General features: G+C 39.0%; 1 protein-coding gene across 2 annotated transcripts; it reads right to left on the reverse strand.

Annotated features, from left to right (window-relative positions):
- Positions 1 to 312: 312 nt before the first annotated feature.
- On the reverse strand, positions 313 to 14,807 carry BIVM (basic, immunoglobulin-like variable motif containing). Of its 2 annotated transcripts, XM_083855879.1 has the most exons (11): positions 14,748 to 14,807; positions 13,115 to 13,715; positions 12,088 to 12,214; positions 11,057 to 11,152; positions 10,867 to 10,971; positions 9,023 to 9,117; positions 7,731 to 7,863; positions 5,378 to 5,449; positions 4,437 to 4,520; positions 2,763 to 2,859; positions 313 to 1,809 (listed from the first exon to the last, which is right to left on the reverse strand). In XM_083855879.1, the coding sequence occupies exons 2-11, from the start codon at positions 13,602 to 13,604 to the stop codon at positions 1,519 to 1,521; spliced, it is 1,590 nt and encodes a 529-aa protein (XP_083712005.1). In that variant the 5' UTR covers positions 13,605 to 13,715; positions 14,748 to 14,807; the 3' UTR covers positions 313 to 1,518. The 2 variants fall into 2 exon arrangements, with proteins under 2 accessions (XP_083712005.1, XP_083712006.1); XM_083855880.1 differs by lacking the exon at positions 5,378 to 5,449.
- Positions 14,808 to 17,314: the final 2,507 nt, after the last annotated feature.

The following is a 17,314-nucleotide window of genomic DNA, read 5'->3' on the forward strand; positions in this document are numbered from 1 at the left end:
GAACGCAGCCCAAGTACTCTAAACAAACCTGAGCCCTCAGCCCAAACTCAGCCTGCAAAAACAGGGTCTGAAAAGAGCTCATCTGGAAAATAAAATTTTAAAACCTATGGATTTTCTTCAGTCACAATTTAACAAATTAATAGTAGAAGTCACAGTGGCTGCACTGAGCACCACTTTTTACAGCCCAAGAGGTCCTACCTACTTTGCTAAGCAGGAGTTGCAACTCTGATCTGTCACTTACCTACTTTGCTGAAGACCTTCACTAAATGCAGGACCATTATTCCCAAGACAAATGAAAAGCAAACAACAAGGTAGAAAACAAATTTTATTGAATGAACAAAAGTCTAAAAGTCTCCCATTTTTGGTTAACAAAAGCAGCAACCTACAAAACCCCTGCATTCCATGACAAATGTTTTTATGTCAAAAAAATTAATCCTTGAGCAGGTATGAACATTTGTACATGGAACAATACAACTATTGAGATGTGTTTGGGCAAACAACTGGATTTATCAGGGAAAGAAAGAAAGGAAAAAAAAAAACTTCACTTGGGACACCTGAAAAAGCTTGAATTGTGTGCTGGCTGAGAGGTATATCATCGGGGCTGCCAGCAGTTTACAGCACTTGCATCCCCTTCACACAAAATTAAAAGAGCAGCAGAAAAAGGACAGAGATTTTAAGATCGAACAAGGAAAAGAACTGCCAACAGAACACAGTGTTCAGCTAGCTCATTTGGCTAATGGTAAATGCAGCTTTTAATACTGAATTTCATAAGCTTGTGTTAAGTGAGTCCGTGCTCTTGGGAAGCTCCAGGGTAAGAATTCAGTCACTTTACCCACAGAGCAAAAGTAACAGAGAAGTTCCATCCTCAAACAGGCAATTCCTTACCGTCAAAAACAGGCAACCAGATAAGGGAAAAGAAACTGAGACCTGCTTGACAAGATATAATTATCTGACTGAGAGAAGTCAAATGGGAATTAAGTGGAGAATGTACATTCTCTTTGTAAACCCAACAAGGCTTTCTAACAGATGTGATTTTTTTTTTTTCACTTGCACTGGATATGGTCAGCCTTACTAAAATGAAGTGCTAAAAACAAAGGCAATGTTTACTTTTATCCTTACACCATTTGCAGAATAACCCCTTTTTATAATGTCATATCATATTTTTTCATGCTTTTGAACAATAAACATTTTCAATGAAGTCTGTTTATTACATTGACTGATTTCAACCTGCTCTTTTGTTTTCACAGATCAGGACATAGTACAATTATTTCAAAAGAAATTATTGATTTTGTTATCATATTCACCTTTGATTGCAAAATTACAATAATCTGTGCTTATCTGTCACTTTATACACCAGATCTCATCTATTGCAACCATATCAACATATTTGTTTAATAATTATGAAGCTGTATCTTATACCATAATTTCTATTCTTACGTGTTCTAGGACTAATAAATCCCTAATATGTTTTGATTAAAACTAACTTTAATATATCAACTCTATCATCTAAAGTTAATTTTAATCATTTCCATCATAATCATTATAACTCTGATACCCACTGTTCCTCCTTTCCCTAAGATTAGATTTCTTCCACATAGATTCTTGATGAAAGCTAGCACTGAAAGATCGACCCAGTCGTCCATGTGCTTTCTTAGATATATTATCTTCACTCTCAGATTTAGAAATTCCTTGTCCTTGTGTTTGGGATTGTTTATTTTGTCTAGCATTTCCAAATGGAAAATTCCAAGGACCAAATCTTTGCCAGTTGAGTCTCTGAAAGGCAATGATGCAATGAAGATTTCCTCCAACCTAATGAGAGTAAAAAAGGTTCTTTGTTAAATACACATCACAGGCGCATTTCTAACATACATAGGCATTGGACATCAACATTTTGGCAAGTAACACAATACTTTCAAAAAGAAAACAAACAAGAAGTGCCAAAACATACAAACCAGAAAAAAAAAAAACCAACACACAACAAAACACCACAAAATCATATACAGAAATATACAGCTTGCATCAATCAGTTCTGACTGTTTCCCAGAGTCAACTACTGCTCTTTTTTTCATCTTTTTAAGCTATCCATTTTATCCTTCATGGGCCAGTATCACTTCTGCTAGTCTTTTTTTTTTTTTTTTTTTTTTTTTTTTTTTTTTTTTTTTTTTTTTTACTTTCTAGCTACCTTCTCAGCAATTATCTTGTTTTGATAATTCTGATCTTGCTGACACAGTCTTCCATAGGGTCTTCACACCTGAAATCATCTCTTCAGTCTATTATTTCTCACAGATTTTTAATCTGCAAATCACAATACATCCTCCACTCATGAGACACAGCCCTATCTATAGGAAAGAAAGCCACATGCATTGACAGTAACTCCACACAAGGGAGACACACACATTTTTTTATGCCTGATCCTACTCAATAGTACTTTCTTTCCCACTTAAATGTTGTTGGAGGGTTATAGCTTAAAGGGTCTATAACTTGTCTGCAGAATATTTCTCTACTTGCTGCAGCTACATTTTAAACCAACAAACTTAAATTATTCTGACCAAATACATTCTGTATACACAGATATCCTGGTTCATCCTAGCATATACCAAACTGCTGATGATTTATATCTTGTCCAGCAAGTAAATCTAAATGACTTTGGTATACAAGAACCCACATAATACATTAGTGAACTTATCTTACATTGCTGAAGTATGTGTAAGTTTGCAAAAACCTACCACGCGTTTCCTCCCATCTTAGTGAGTTTGCCTTACCTTCTTTGTTTTTCGATGTTGCAATCCTCTCTCTAGGTGTCGAATATCTAAATATTCTGGATTTTGAGTGTTTAGGTCAGTGACAATATCTGTCCACCTACAGAATAAAATCATTACTACTCAGCTGATATTTACGAAACCTCAGCAGCACAAAGACTCACATGCACATACAGACAAATACACACCTGTGGCTTTAAACAGTCTTATCAGTAAAGATCAATGAATGTGTAAAGTTACAAAAGCCTCAGTATTATAAACATCAAGCTAGATGTGAAAGTGTCGTTTTTAATCAAACCATTCACTGTGATTATTCCTGCTCTTGGGAAAGCCATTCCAAAATGAGTAAGAGCACCATGAGTCATAGTTACGTTCCTAATGCTTACCAATTCATCAGTTTGGTAAAGAAAGAAGCAAAGTGTGGTTTAGGCAAGGAGAAACATTTACCTTTTTTTTATTTAAACCTCTCCTACCCTGTTGTATTATTTTGTTCAGTTCCTCGGTTTCTTTCACACACTAAATGTGCTTTTACCAGACAGCTCTCATCATAACTCACTCCTCCATTTTTTTTAATTCTGAAGTATCAATTCAATCACTCCCCCTCACTCAGCTTTTCAAACATTCAAAATTCCTTGCAGCCCAACTGAAACAAATATTTTCATATTCCAGACCTCTTTAAACTTGCATACCGCCTTTTCATTTCTATCAATGTCTAACTACCTGTTTCTCTCTAACACCACCCTCCAAGTTAAGAAAATGCATTTCTACTCCAACCTCTGCCCCCTTTCCTTAAGCACAGAACTTTCTGCCAGCTCTCACTGGGAGTGCAGCAGGAGGAAGAATGCCTCCACAATCAAAATTAGTATTACAAAGGGTTTTATTATATATTCAGAAGCCTTTTCCTGTGTCATTTGTAGGTAATATACCTCATGACAAAGTTCTACCCTTGGGACCTACAATATGCCATTTCTCTGTAATCAGATGCATAACATGATTTTAATTTTGCTGCACTTAATCTCATGTACCAAAATACCCAGGTATTTGCAGTTATTGAAAAGGTCACATCACTGACAAAAAAATTATTAAATGTAACTAATCCATTATATTTCTACACAGCACCCTCTAGTTCTCCTAGTCTGTATGTGTAGTTCAGACACCAACTTTGGTGAGTCAAACCTCACCATAAATGTACTGTTTGAATGCACAGATAAGCAAATAACACAACAGAGTACAGGCTGCACCTGCACCTGAGCTAGGAGATTTCACAGCAGCAAAACATTCTGTGCACAGCCCAGACACAGCCTGTGGATGTCCTCACCTCCTGTTAAAATCCTCCAACAGTCATGCAGTCTGTAAGTCACAACTGGTACAGCCATAGACAGCTGAGATGTCTTTTCTTCCTGACTAATATGAGCTGTTTCGCACTCAAACAAAAGATACAGGCTTTGGCTCTCAGCAGCCCACATATGTTCTGACAGGTGATATAAAACTGCAAGAGCCAGCCTTGAAGTCAAAACACAAAGTTCTCACTGAAGCAGCATCTGTTTCTATTAGATACATATACATACAATGTATATATTAATTCAAATATGCTAAAAAGTCACTCGGTGAAAGACTAGAGAACTACAAACTGTTTTGAAAGAAAACATTGTTTGACATTCTTACCAAGTAACATACCTTTTACAGTGTATTGTTGGATGCTTTCTGCTGGGCTCTCCAATTAATATCCAATATTCTACTTCTTGCTGCAAGACACGACCTCTGTTCAATAGAAGATACAATCCTAGTAAGATTTATTGTGCATACTAAAAAGAAAAAGAGATATTAATAGTCTCTTCTTCTTTTTAGGTTTTTATAACATTTAAAATTGTTTCCTCAGCCAAACTAAAAACCAGCTCCTGTGTTATACTGCTTCCAATTGGAACCTTTAGTTTCACAAGGCCTGAAAGCAAACCTTGGGGATGCTACTACACGTTTTTTGGTAGGAAGACAGATTTTCACTAAAAGCAGTTTTATTTGGATGAAAGACAGTCTGGTACACAATGTAAATATCAATATACGGGAAACGACAGAAATAAGAGCTGTGGAAAGCCACATTAAAGTGGCACAAACAGTTTCCTCCCTATCTGTGATGTGTAACAGTCATGAAAGAGTCCTTTTCACTATTTTTAAACTATACCTCAGCTGACAGTTGTTACTAAGAGCTGTAGGGCAACCTGTAAGAACAAAACTGGCAACTTCAAATGCCTCCTTCTAAACAGCCATGACCAGACACTAAAATCCAAACCTTTGAATTAATACTACTTTGCAATCAACTTCCAAGAAGCTCAAAGCTTGCAGTAACTTTGTCAAGGAACATTTTTGACAGGTATTAGGGCAGAACTGATGAGATGCACAGGACTGCACTGTGACTTCCTGTGTATAATTATTTCATGAAAAACAACATCAGTTTCAACTGTGATAAAACCTGACATTTTTCTGCCTAGGGTATGAGACAGCATATGGCCTTATTGCTTGGAACAATTTGTTTACTTACAAAGAATTCCCTGTAAAATGACAACGTATTCCACCAGTGCAAAGATGGGAAACCAAGACACAGGATAGATTAATTGACTTACCTAAAATCACACTGGAAGTCTGTGGTTGAACTGGGAACTGAACCCAGGTCTCCCGAGTCCAAATCCAGCAACCTAAGATCATACAGGAAGTCTGTGGGTGACCTAAGAACTGTCTCTAAGCTCAGCCTAGCAACCTATCCACTCACTTCTTTTGGGACCTAAAATATTTCTTAGTTTGATTTTTAAATACAAACTTTTTTTGTAAGTAGAGTGCAAAAACAGGTAAACAAGAACTGCTCCAGAATCTAGAGCTTCTGAAAACAAATTTTTTTTTCCCTCAGTAGGATCAGAAAATACATAGAAAATAGGATGCTCATCTGATCTGATCTCCAGCCTAAAATAAGGCTATAAAAGCTTCTTGAACTTATTATTTCATGTTCCATTCATAGAAGAGAACTGTTGTAAAGAAAGCAAGCTAATATTGACTTAAAAATAACATCACTAGTGACTAAGAATCCATTTCAGATACGGATAAAGAATGAAAGTGTTGTTCTCACTCATTACTAAACAACATAATTTTGAATTAGTTAAGAGGCACATTACGTTTCCACACACTGGACCATATCATCTCTCAGATTGTATTTTTGATGCAGGAAACTTTTTTTTTTTTTTTTTTTTTTTTAACGTTGGTCTTCTAGTGCAGATTCTTCCTAACTGATTGAGAAAGTAAGTGATTAACATTTTGGTAAACTCAAGTAGACTGATGTGCTGGATTTCTACTTGGAGCATATTTTTTCACACTCTTCTCACAAACCTGGCAAGTCAGTAAACTCAGTGTCAATAAAAAAACTGCATTCTTTTGTTCATATATTAAAAGCTTTTATTAACCCTATCATAAGCTTCACACTGAGAACCAGTTAGATTCAGATGATTACGCTTTATCACCTCCAATCAATGACCATTCTGAACTCCAAAAGTAAAGCTGGCATTCTCTATTCCTTGACATGACTCTACCTCTTCAACCAAGTCAAAGTCAGACTGCTTAGCAAGCAAATAGCCAGAAGTTCACCTCATACTAATGACCTACACTTTTCACTGTTTAGCATTCCCAAATACTGGTATCTGCTGATTTTCTCAGGGATTCACTACTTATGCTCTATGATAATACTTAATAAATCCTGACCAATGGCTGAACATTAAGAAAGTCCAACAGAATCCTTTAATACGTACCATGTTTGCAAGTACTTAGAGAGAGGAAAAACAGCTTAATGTGATTCATTGAATGAGGTGAAACAAACTACTCTCCTCAAGAGACTCTACTACGTATAGCACTCTACATTGAGCAGCAAGAGAAATGCCTTACAAAAGCTAATACATCTCAAGAATTAATATTTTCAAAGCTAAAATTTGTGGGTTTAATGCAAGACTCTCCCCAAATTCAGTTTGAATATTAATGCTATTAACTTTATTTTAAAATCTGTATTTAATTGAAAACTGTATCAACTATTGCACTATATTATCCTAGTAGTGTCACTGACAAGTCTGAAATTATTATACAGGGAACTGTATTTCTATTCTAAAACAACTGGCATATTAAGCTTATATAAGTACTCCAGTATTTCAAGCATTGTTAAAAAAAGCCAAACCTAACATCCAAAGATCTCTTCTAGCTTTTCTCCACTCATTCATTCCCAATTCCTGGTTACAAATAATTCACATATCTTTACTTTTCTACAACTGACATGCCAGTAGTTGGCGTTTACCATCATCATTATTAGCCAACATCAATGCAGAAAAAAGTACATAACCACCATCCTGTGATACCTACATCCTCTGCTCTTGTCATACACAAACACTGGTTTTTAAACATAAATTTCATCACATCCACCTCATGAAGGATTAATATCACTGCAGACGTTTTGCTTCTAGTTTATAAAGGAAAAATGCAACACACACTCACTTCTTTTGCTTTCTCTTCCAAGCTCTCTAGGACCAGACTCTCTCCATAATTAGCTGGCTTTTTATTGTTTAGCCTTAAACCCCCCACCCTAGCCATTTTTCAGCCCATAGGATTTTATTTTTCAGATGAGTTACCTACATTTGTCCTTCAATAAAATAACTATCTTCTCTCTATCTGGCTAGAAAGTCTTTAAACAAACAATATCTTAATACCACTTACAGTTTTCTGTTTTAAGTTCTCTCAATGTTGTCTGTTTAGTTATGTTTCATTTTAAGTCAGTCGTTTCAAAGCACACAGTAATGTTTTTCTAGCTCAGACAGATGCCTATATGACACAAACTGAAATGTTATTTATGGAGAAAAATGTAAAAAAATGTAAAAAAATTTTTTTTTCTGTATGTTTCTTCCACTAAAATAAGCATGAACACAGATAAGCATAAACACAGTATCTTACCTATAGGCTTTACTAGCTTTTACTGGGGTTGCTTCAAATCCAATTGGGCAAAAATAATGGTTTTGGCAATGGTAGATGTAGGCCATTGATTCGTCTTTCAGTCCACGTGTCAGCTTTGCAAGAGCCCCTGCAGCTACAAAGGAAGATCAGGTTACAGACCAGGATGCTTTGGATCCTGAGCAACATATTCAGCAGAAAAAAAAGACCTATTTGACAACAAAGTAGTTATACTGCTTTTTAAGTGGGAGGACATGATCTGAAAGGCATGCTCCAAATACACTTTTGATATTGAACTTACTACTTTTTCGTACCAGGCAGGAAATTAAGTACTATCTGCTGCACAGTCTGTGCCAGGGAAATGCAATATAAAGTATGCTTTGTGTTTAGATCAAAATCAAATTTAAAAAAGAACCAAAAGTGTCTCTTAACCTAGAAAATACACACTGTAACAGAATGCAATCCCAGCTGCCCCAAGTCAGATGTGGCATACATTGATGACACTACCAAAGCCACTCCTGATTTTGGTATCATGAGCTTCTTGGAGCTTCTAAGTCTCAGGAACACATAGGGGCATGCAATGGTTTCTAATGTGAACACAGTGCTCAGCTTCAGGAGAAGACTAGAAGAGGCACTGAAACATAATTTTCAAGTGGGATACCAAGAAAAAAAATTAATAATCTCTAAAAATTTTCAGTGTGATTTTGTGCTTTTAAAGAACCTTCCAGTTAGAAAGTAATTACCCTGACTATACCAAAGGCTAATAAACTATGCACGAAAGTAAATTTTTTAAATAGCACATCTCAAACATAGACAAAAATGCAGCTTCATAAGCTAATTGAGAATCATTGCCTAACTTTAGAGAGAGATGTTAGCTACTGTCAGGCAGAAAAGGCAAGTCCATTACCTTTAAAACTGGGCTTTTTAAAAGCATAAAACTTTAAGTAAGGACTAATACTTTTGGTTCTCCCAGTGAACAACAGCAAACAAATCTTCCCACACACACCAATGCAGCACTAGAAATGCAGTATTTATCTGGATACCTTAAAATTCCAATTCTGTGACAGCAGAATATATAGCATGGAAAGTATTTTATCATAATAAAAGTACAAATGAGAATTTTAGCTAAAGAAGAGAAAAAGTAAAAGCAGAAAAATCAGCCAACTTGGAGCTGTTTGATACCTTATCTCAGACTGGAAGTACTACTTACAGACTTCATCCTGTCAAATGCCACACACTGCAGGATTTTTCAATTTATACACTGTAAGATGAATGCTTTAGGATTAGCTACGTACCAGTTTCTCCAGCTGTCTTGTTCTTCCCATGAGGTTTATACAGAACGTATGAGCATCCCTTGATATGGAAGTGATCATTTATTTGCCTAAACCATCTGAAACAATAAGCTTAAAGATTGTAGTAACTCAAGGGTTATTAAATGCATTTCCTCACACTTTTCCTGTGCTTTGAGAGTTTAGGAAAAAAAGTCTTGGTCTGCTAGTAAATACCTACCTCACCAATATTTAGATTGTGGGTGACCATGGCACCCAATACAAATCTTAACATATCCTAGACAGAGAAGTAAACACATAGAGCCTTTTCCTTCATTTTGCTTTTCCAGACTTGACATAGATCCATAATAATCAAAGACCCAGATGTGAAATGTTGGTCCTATTGTATTTAGCCCAGTCACCTCTAATGTTCAATTACTCAGCCTTTAGAAAGACAGACAAATTCTGAGGTCCCAAATTTCAGCTGTGATTTGTAGGGTACATAAATGAAATCTAAGACACCAGACTTTCTGCTTATCCTGTTGGGTTTCTCCAACCTAAACTTCACAAAACCTGAGTATTACAGGAGCTTCATACTGCAACTCCTCACTGCAGCACTAAGTGAGGACAGGCCAGAAAATTTTCCACATTAGAAGATTCAAATTCACATGCTTGAAGATAATACCTCAATCATAAAGCTATGTTGGATTATGGAGCTGGCTCCCAGCCCTCCTGTTTCCCAATCAGCCAAGTACTTTAAAATTATTGGACCAGGCAGGAAAAAAAAAAAAAAGAAAACTAAAACAAACTAAAAGATGAGTAACTTCTCTGCTGTATGGAGGATGCTCACAGGGGAAATCAAAGAAGCATTACAAGTTTAACTTGTCTGTATAGACTGTTAACATAGAGAGACAGAACATTATATCAGCTTGGTATATAAGAGTTGTTGTACCCTGACATACTCCTGAAGAGATACAAATCATCCTGGATCTAAATTTCCTAAAGCAGGTAAGAAAATTTTCATGAGCTTTTCCAATGATCTAGCCAGTATGCTGAATGGAGAAAAGACTGCTGCCACATTTTCAAATCCAGCACCATTCTGATCAGCCAAACACTACATATTGCCCTAAAACAATTAACTAAACCAAATGCAGTCATGAAGCAAGCAAGAGCACTGCAAAAGTTTTTAATCTCACCAAAGAGCAACATACCAAAGCCCTGTTAAAATGCTCAGCACTCTAGTACAATATGCTTCTTGGCTCTGTTTAATCCTAGAATGTCTTATTAATTTAATACCCCCCCAAAAAAATTACAAAGAATTTATAGGTCAAACCTATAAATATCAGGAAACAGCAGAACAAAAGTGATAAAAAATTTCAAAGATTTCTGTGACTCCAGCCCCATGTTTTTGTTCCTGAACAGCTCCATTGCACCAAAGGTTCAGCACTATCTCCTTTTCAATTCTTAAATTACATCTTACATTAAGCTAATAGAGTATTAATTATCTTCTCAGGCCATATCAGTGATATTAGCAAGCATTTAACATGCATTTTCAAAAATAGGAAAATAAGTATAAAGAGAAAGTTTCCTAACTAGGAGACTAAACTGATTAGACTATTATACAACCACTACACAAATTGAACCAATAGAATTTCACACTGACCTAACCCGTATAACAATATCACACCATTCAAAATGGCCACTGCAAACTACTGTTTGAGAAGTTTCACTGTCAGAGTACTCAGGTATGCTGCATTACTCTAAAATTTAACGAGGATTAACATGTCAGCCACTTGGTTTTTAAATAAATGAGCTACAACTGTATTTTTAAAGGTTCTATCTCTTAGCTGCATCAAAAGAACCAAACATACCTCATTAGAGTTGTATTTCCAGTGAACGGACCAAACCTAATCTCCTCAAATGGGGGCTGAAAGCCCAGTATATGCAAGGCTTCTTCTTGAGTGATAGGGGGTAAACTGAAAAAAAAAAAAAAGTGTCGTAATTAGAAACATATTTTTGACACTCTAGAGACAAAGCAAAGCACTCTATATGTGACTTTACCTTCCAGCTCCCAGTGTACTATATAAGAAATTCCAGCAAGACACTAAGGATGAAATTCCACAGGAAGTCTTGTATTGAGGTCGGCTAACACAATACCTTAAACAAAAAACCCCAAACGTATTAGTAACACAATCTTGACTCATGGATATGACAAACCTGAACTACTTTTTTGTGTGCCATGTCACTAAAGTGCCACGTTATGCTGAATGTTTTTATGTCATCTGTATCAAAATAAAAAAGCAGGCAAAAAACCCCAAACAACTATCCTTAAAAACAAAAATTAAGCAAATATGTTAACCAATTTGTTTGCCAGATGACACTACCCTATTTCATATAAATCAGTCAAATTTCTAACAGCCTCACTGTACAGAACAGGGAGTTCTGTACAAATGATCCTGTAGGAAAATATGATTCTGTACTAATATAACATATGGTTTTATCCAGTCTCTTTTGACACATGCACTTGTGGCAAACTGCATCTCTACCTATTTAATAATCAATGTCATTCTGGGCTACAGATGCCCTAGGTTAACTCTAACTTTCTGGTGTCACAGACATAAAGTTAGAACCAGACAGATGCATTAAACTAATTGAATTTAGTGAGCTATATTAATACAGTAATAGTTGTATAGAAATGAAAGATTCTGATCACGTATTTCCCAATAGAAAGTAAAATCAGAAGTAAAACATATCAATGGTAAGTTTAAGATTACTTTTTGCCTGACCATGCTACTGAACTTGTATTTTGTTTTGCAATGAATCCCCACATAAGTTTTTCCTTTTACTAAAAGTCAAAGGAATATTTAGAAACAAAAATGTTTTAAGAATTTCAACAGACGGGAGGAAAGCTCTTATTTTTCTTCTAGAATGCATGAGACAGCGTGTGTATGCTTAACATTTCTACTAAAAAAAAACTACAAAGACATTGAGAAGTTTGAAATCAGGTAACTAGCAACAGTGTTTACTGAGAAACTACATGATTAGTGTAGTTCATAAATTCATAACTTCATAAATGAATTCATAAATACTACCATCTCCGAAGGTCTAACACTTTTCTCTCCTTCACGTCTTCAAGAGCTGAACGCTGAGGACACTCCTTGTATTGTTTGCTTTTTTTATCCACAGACTTTTTCTTTGTCCCTTGTTTCTTCATGTTGCCTGCAAATCAAATTTCAGAATCAAATGAATGTCTAATCTGCCATTCACAGCTTTCTTCTTAAATACTTTTAGTAATAACACACAGCTCAAATAGAGACACTGGTTGTGTTAGTAAATGTAAACTGGGACTAAGCATTAACTGCAAGGACAAAGTTCAAATACATAATCTAAATTGTCAACAGCTTTGTAAAGCTGCCATTAGCTCTGTAAACAACATGGTGTTTAGATCATGAACAGAATTAATGATGACCTGCCCAACTGTTTAGAGATAAGTTAATCTGATTATTCTAATGCATTAAATCACCCATTCCAGAAATAGACTCTCAGACCAACGTGGACCTCCCATCTCCTAACATTAAGTACACAGGGAACATAATGAAATGCTTGTTTTTCACTGCCAGCCTTGCAGGCAGCTACAGTTTCTAATGAAAACTTATATGCAAATCCATTAATAATATACACCCAAGGTCTTTCCTTTTTATAAGCCACTGTGACAGTAGCAAATGGAGAGTTGGGCCACGTGCTAAAGCAGTAATATTTTTGTCCCATTTTGAAGCTAAACATCCAGATGCATAATATACCAGGTCCTACTAAAACAAAAGGAAAAAAAGAAACACTCCAACAACACAGAGGGATGGCTGAGAGGGATAGCAGAAACCACCTCAAATACTACAAAGTTAAGCAGAAGTCAGCCTTGCTTTGGATCCACTTCCCCTGGCAGTTACACTTGACTTTCACTGCTCCTCTCTCTCTCCTGTCCCAATGAGCAGGTTCCTTGAAATGAAGTACAGGTTCTTCTATAGCACTTCCTCACAGAACACATGTGCTAGCTAGCCCCCTTCACAAACAAGCCGGAAACACAAAGCCTTTTCCTTTCACATCAAAGCTTCATCACCTCACCTGCTTTGTTCTTCAGATTTGAGCTCACGCCATTGAACTCCGATTTGTCTATTTCCCATGCCAGTGGAAGCTTCCCAAGATTGCTGGGCAAGCCTTCCAAGTTAGCATCTTCACTGTAGATGATCTCTGAAGCACCAGTTTGAACGCTGAGTAACTTAGGTGTGTTATTTCCAACGTTTAAGGCAGCACTGCTTGATAGGCAGGCACTAACTGAAGCACTTGGACTTTTACAAATAGATGTTACTCTGTTTAAAAAAGCATAGTCTGAGCAGATGGTATAAAACTTTTCTCTTGTGTGAGTCACAGGACATCCCCATGGATAATGCCCATCTTCCCTAGACACCAAGGATGCAGTGGAGGCGTCTGACATGCAGTATGGCTTCACGGGATCGTGAAGAGAAGCTTCCGGGGATTCTTTCCCAGGTCTGTTTTCAGTGTTTCCATTATTTCCAGAACCATTTTCTTTTTCATCTTCTGAAATAGTAGGCATTGAATGATACTAAGAGTATTGCACAGCGAAGAATTCTTTTTCTTTATGTTTTAATTACAACAGGCTTTTCATCATTGCCTCCATTGCCTCTGCAAGGTATCAATGAGGTACCTGAAAAAAAATGGGAAATTAGTAAAGGTGTCTCATTCAACATAAAATATACACAAAGCTTATCTTTGAACTCATAGCCAATAAAAGCGGAAATACCTGTCAAGACACCACAACACACACGGTGTCTTTCCCTAAGCATCTCTAGAACTCCACAATCAGCACTTTTTACCATTTGTGAGGTGCCAACAGCATACACTGCAGTGATATAATAAGCAATTACATTATAAAGTAGCACACAAATAAAAAAAAAAAAAAAAACAAACAAAACCAAAACAAACACCTTTCTACATTTTCTTGGTTGTGGTTGCTCTCTTTTATCTCTTATAGTCACAAGACACTGAAAAGGTGGAGTATAGAATAATTTGTACAAATCAATAAATCATCATACAGCAATTTAAGATCACTTAATTCTGCTGCATCCTGCAAACTTCTGCTGCAAGTGAAGTTCAAGCATACAATTACAGTAACTATAACCAAAATCGATTGTAAATTGACAACACCACCCTCAATCTATTCCAGTGCTTTCCTCCTATAGCAGTAAAAGGCTCCCCTTTACTTTTACATGCCTCTTATTCTTCAAGACGTGAGAAAGAAAAGCAGGTTTTGTTTATGGCAGCTAAGAATTACCAAAAACAAATTTAGACGGCTGGCTGGCTGGCTTGCTTTAAACGATAATCTTTAAAGGGCAAGCTGACAGCGTGTGTGTTATCTGTCATCTCGGCAGCTCGCACGTCTGCAGACACACGCCGCAGATGGGAACCTGGCGCGAGGGAGGCAGGAATTCCGCTCCACAGCCTCCTCCTGGAACACGGGCCCCGGGCCGCTGCCCCGCACCTGCGGCCTCCCCCGGCGGGCCGGGCTCCGCTCGGCGGAGCGCAGGGACACATCCGGCACCCGCCCTCCCCCCGCGCTGCCGCCAGTCGGCCCCACAGCGAACAGCCGCGGGCTGGGGAAGGGGCCGCCCGGCGCCGGGGGCTCGCTCCCCTGCTGGGCGCCTGCGAGGGGCGGCGGGGCTGCCCCGGCCCGTGTTACCTGCGCGGAGCGGGGCCCGCCGGCGTCGCCTCCCCGGGCGCGGCGGAGCGGGGACGCGGGCGCGCCGGAAGCAGACACAGCCGCGCGCTCACCTGCGCGCCCCCGCCGCCCCCCGCCTCCTCCGCCGCCGGCCCGAACCAACTCCCGCCGCCGCACGGGGATGGGGGCGGCGCGGGGCTGCCGGCGCCGCGGCCACGCTCCCGCTGCGGTCCTGACGGTGCCTCAGAGGAACCGGTGGCGAGCGCCTCCCGGCTGGGCCGCGACTGCGCCTTGGCGCCGTGAGTGGCCCCTCTTCGGCCGCCCACCCCCCCCATGCGCCCTCATGGTCTCGCCCGCTGGCGGCCCGCGGGGGAGCGGGGGAGGAGCGGGGCGGGGATGGCGGGCGGGAGGCGCTTCCGGCCTGGGGCGCGCAATGGTGAGAAACGTGCTGGGGGAGATGGGCCTGCGCAGCCTCGGGAGGAGACGGCCGAGAGGGGATCTCATCAATGTCTATAAGTATTGAAGGGAGGGTGCCAAGAGGATAGAGCCAGGTTCTGCTCGGTGGTGCCGAGCAATAGGACGAGAGGCAGCGAGCAGAGACTGATCCGCAGGAAATTCGACTTGAATATGAGGATGAACTTCTTTACTGTGCAGGTGACCAGACACTGGAACAGATTTCCCAGAGAGGTTGTGGAGTCTCCGTCACTGGAGATACTGAAGAACTGTCTGGATGCAGTGTGCCCGGGCAGGGAGCCTGGACCCGAGGACCTTTTACTTGCATCAGGGTTCTCTTGGTTCCCCTGGCAGTAGTGAGAACAATGTGTAACAACGTTTCTGTAAAACTGTATGAAGGAACAAAAGTTTATTTCAGGTAACACTGTCTGGAATTGCTGACAATATTTGTCATCTCATCCTTCACTGCAGTCAACATGAACAAACACAGTGACACTGAAGATACAACTGGAGCTGTTCTGGTACTGCCACAAATATGTAAAATTAATTTTTTTTTAATATTCAGATTTATTTTATAACAATGTTGTTGTAAAATTTTAAATAAAATATCAAAAGTTATATGATGATAAAAGATACCCTGCTGATTCTCTCCTGGCAATTACAACACTGTGCCCTCAGTCCACAGAACCTCTACTCCCAGCAATACTTTCTGTGAGAGGGCCTTCAATTAATGGAAAATAAATCAGAATCTATTATCTCCTCAATTGTTAGTGTTATTTGATAGTTCTCAGTGGTTAGGCAGAGCTGAGTTGCCAAAGGGCTCGAGCAGCTGTGGGTACAGCCATGTTTGCCATCCATGAGAAGACCTAGATCACATTTAGTAGTTTATGTGGCTTCATCCTGAGGCAACCTGCCTCTTGTAATGGAGAGCATCCTTTATGCCTTTGCCAGCTGAAAGCCTGTTGAGCCCTAGTCGGCCAACAGCCTTTGATTTAATTAAAAAATTCTGCCTCCAAAGCATTCTTATCTGAGCCAAATTATAGACATTAGGATAGCAGTGATGTCGGCTTTGCCAGCCAAGACTAAAATTAGGTTGCATGATTTATCTTAAAACTTGTTTGGGTGCTGACAGATAGTGCCAAATCTCAGCACAGATTCCCTGAGCTGCACTTATGTGGGGGGAAAAAAGCTGGAGGAGAGAACATCAGGAGGGTGGAAGTGTGTCACCTTTACTTCATCGCTCCTGTGCTTTTTTTAACATGTCAGTGCCATCCTGCTGAGAGAAGGAAGGATGATCTGTGAATTCTACAGCTATCAAATTTCTTTTTCAATAAATAACACCTTTAAAGTTCTATTTCACTAGAGGAGACTTGCTTCTCTCATACAGCAAAATATAAGCTGAGAAGGAGTGTGATTTCTGCCTGTAAAAACACATCAGGAGCGTAAAGACGGATAAAAGAGAGGAGCTAAAAAGTCGGATATACAAAAGAGCCTGTGGGAATTTTTAGACTGGAAATTGCAAATGTTCTAACTGTTGAATGTCCTGAAAGCTCATGTCAATGAGAACATAACAGGGCAAAAACTATGTCTTTAAAAGCTGAAGCTTGGTAGTATTTAAGGCATTTTGTAATGAGGTTGTTGGTTAGAAAAAACTCTTCATTGGCCCAAGTGGTCATTTCTCAGCTTACAATTTGCTCCAAGCAAGGGATTTTTGCATATTTGCAGTATTTCAAAATGTAAAATACAAAATCTCTTAGAAATTCCATTTCAATTTTCTGTATTGTTTGCCTTAACAAAAGAGAAGCAATAGGGAGCCAAGTTGAAAATATCTTGGAAGTCTTTTCCAACCTAAATTATTCTGTATGTAGTTCAGAACAGCTTTAGTGTTTGGAGGTAGCTCTCAGCAATTGGAGACTGGTTTTTTTCCCAAAGGGCCATGGAATTCCCGAAGGTCCGCAGTTGGCATTGCCCTGGTGGCAGCGGGTGCGGTGCCCCCTCACCTCGTCTCCAGACAATTCCAGACTGCACTACCGGCACCCGCACATCACAGTCACACAACTCTTAGGGGAGGAAGAGACCTCGGGAGATCATCTAATCCAGCCCCGCTGCCGAGGCAGGGTCACCTGGAGCAGGTG

The sequence above is a fragment of the Zosterops lateralis genome, assembly GCF_965231275.1.
Source record: "Zosterops lateralis genome assembly, chromosome: 2".
Lineage (NCBI taxonomy): Eukaryota > Metazoa > Chordata > Aves > Passeriformes > Zosteropidae > Zosterops > Zosterops lateralis.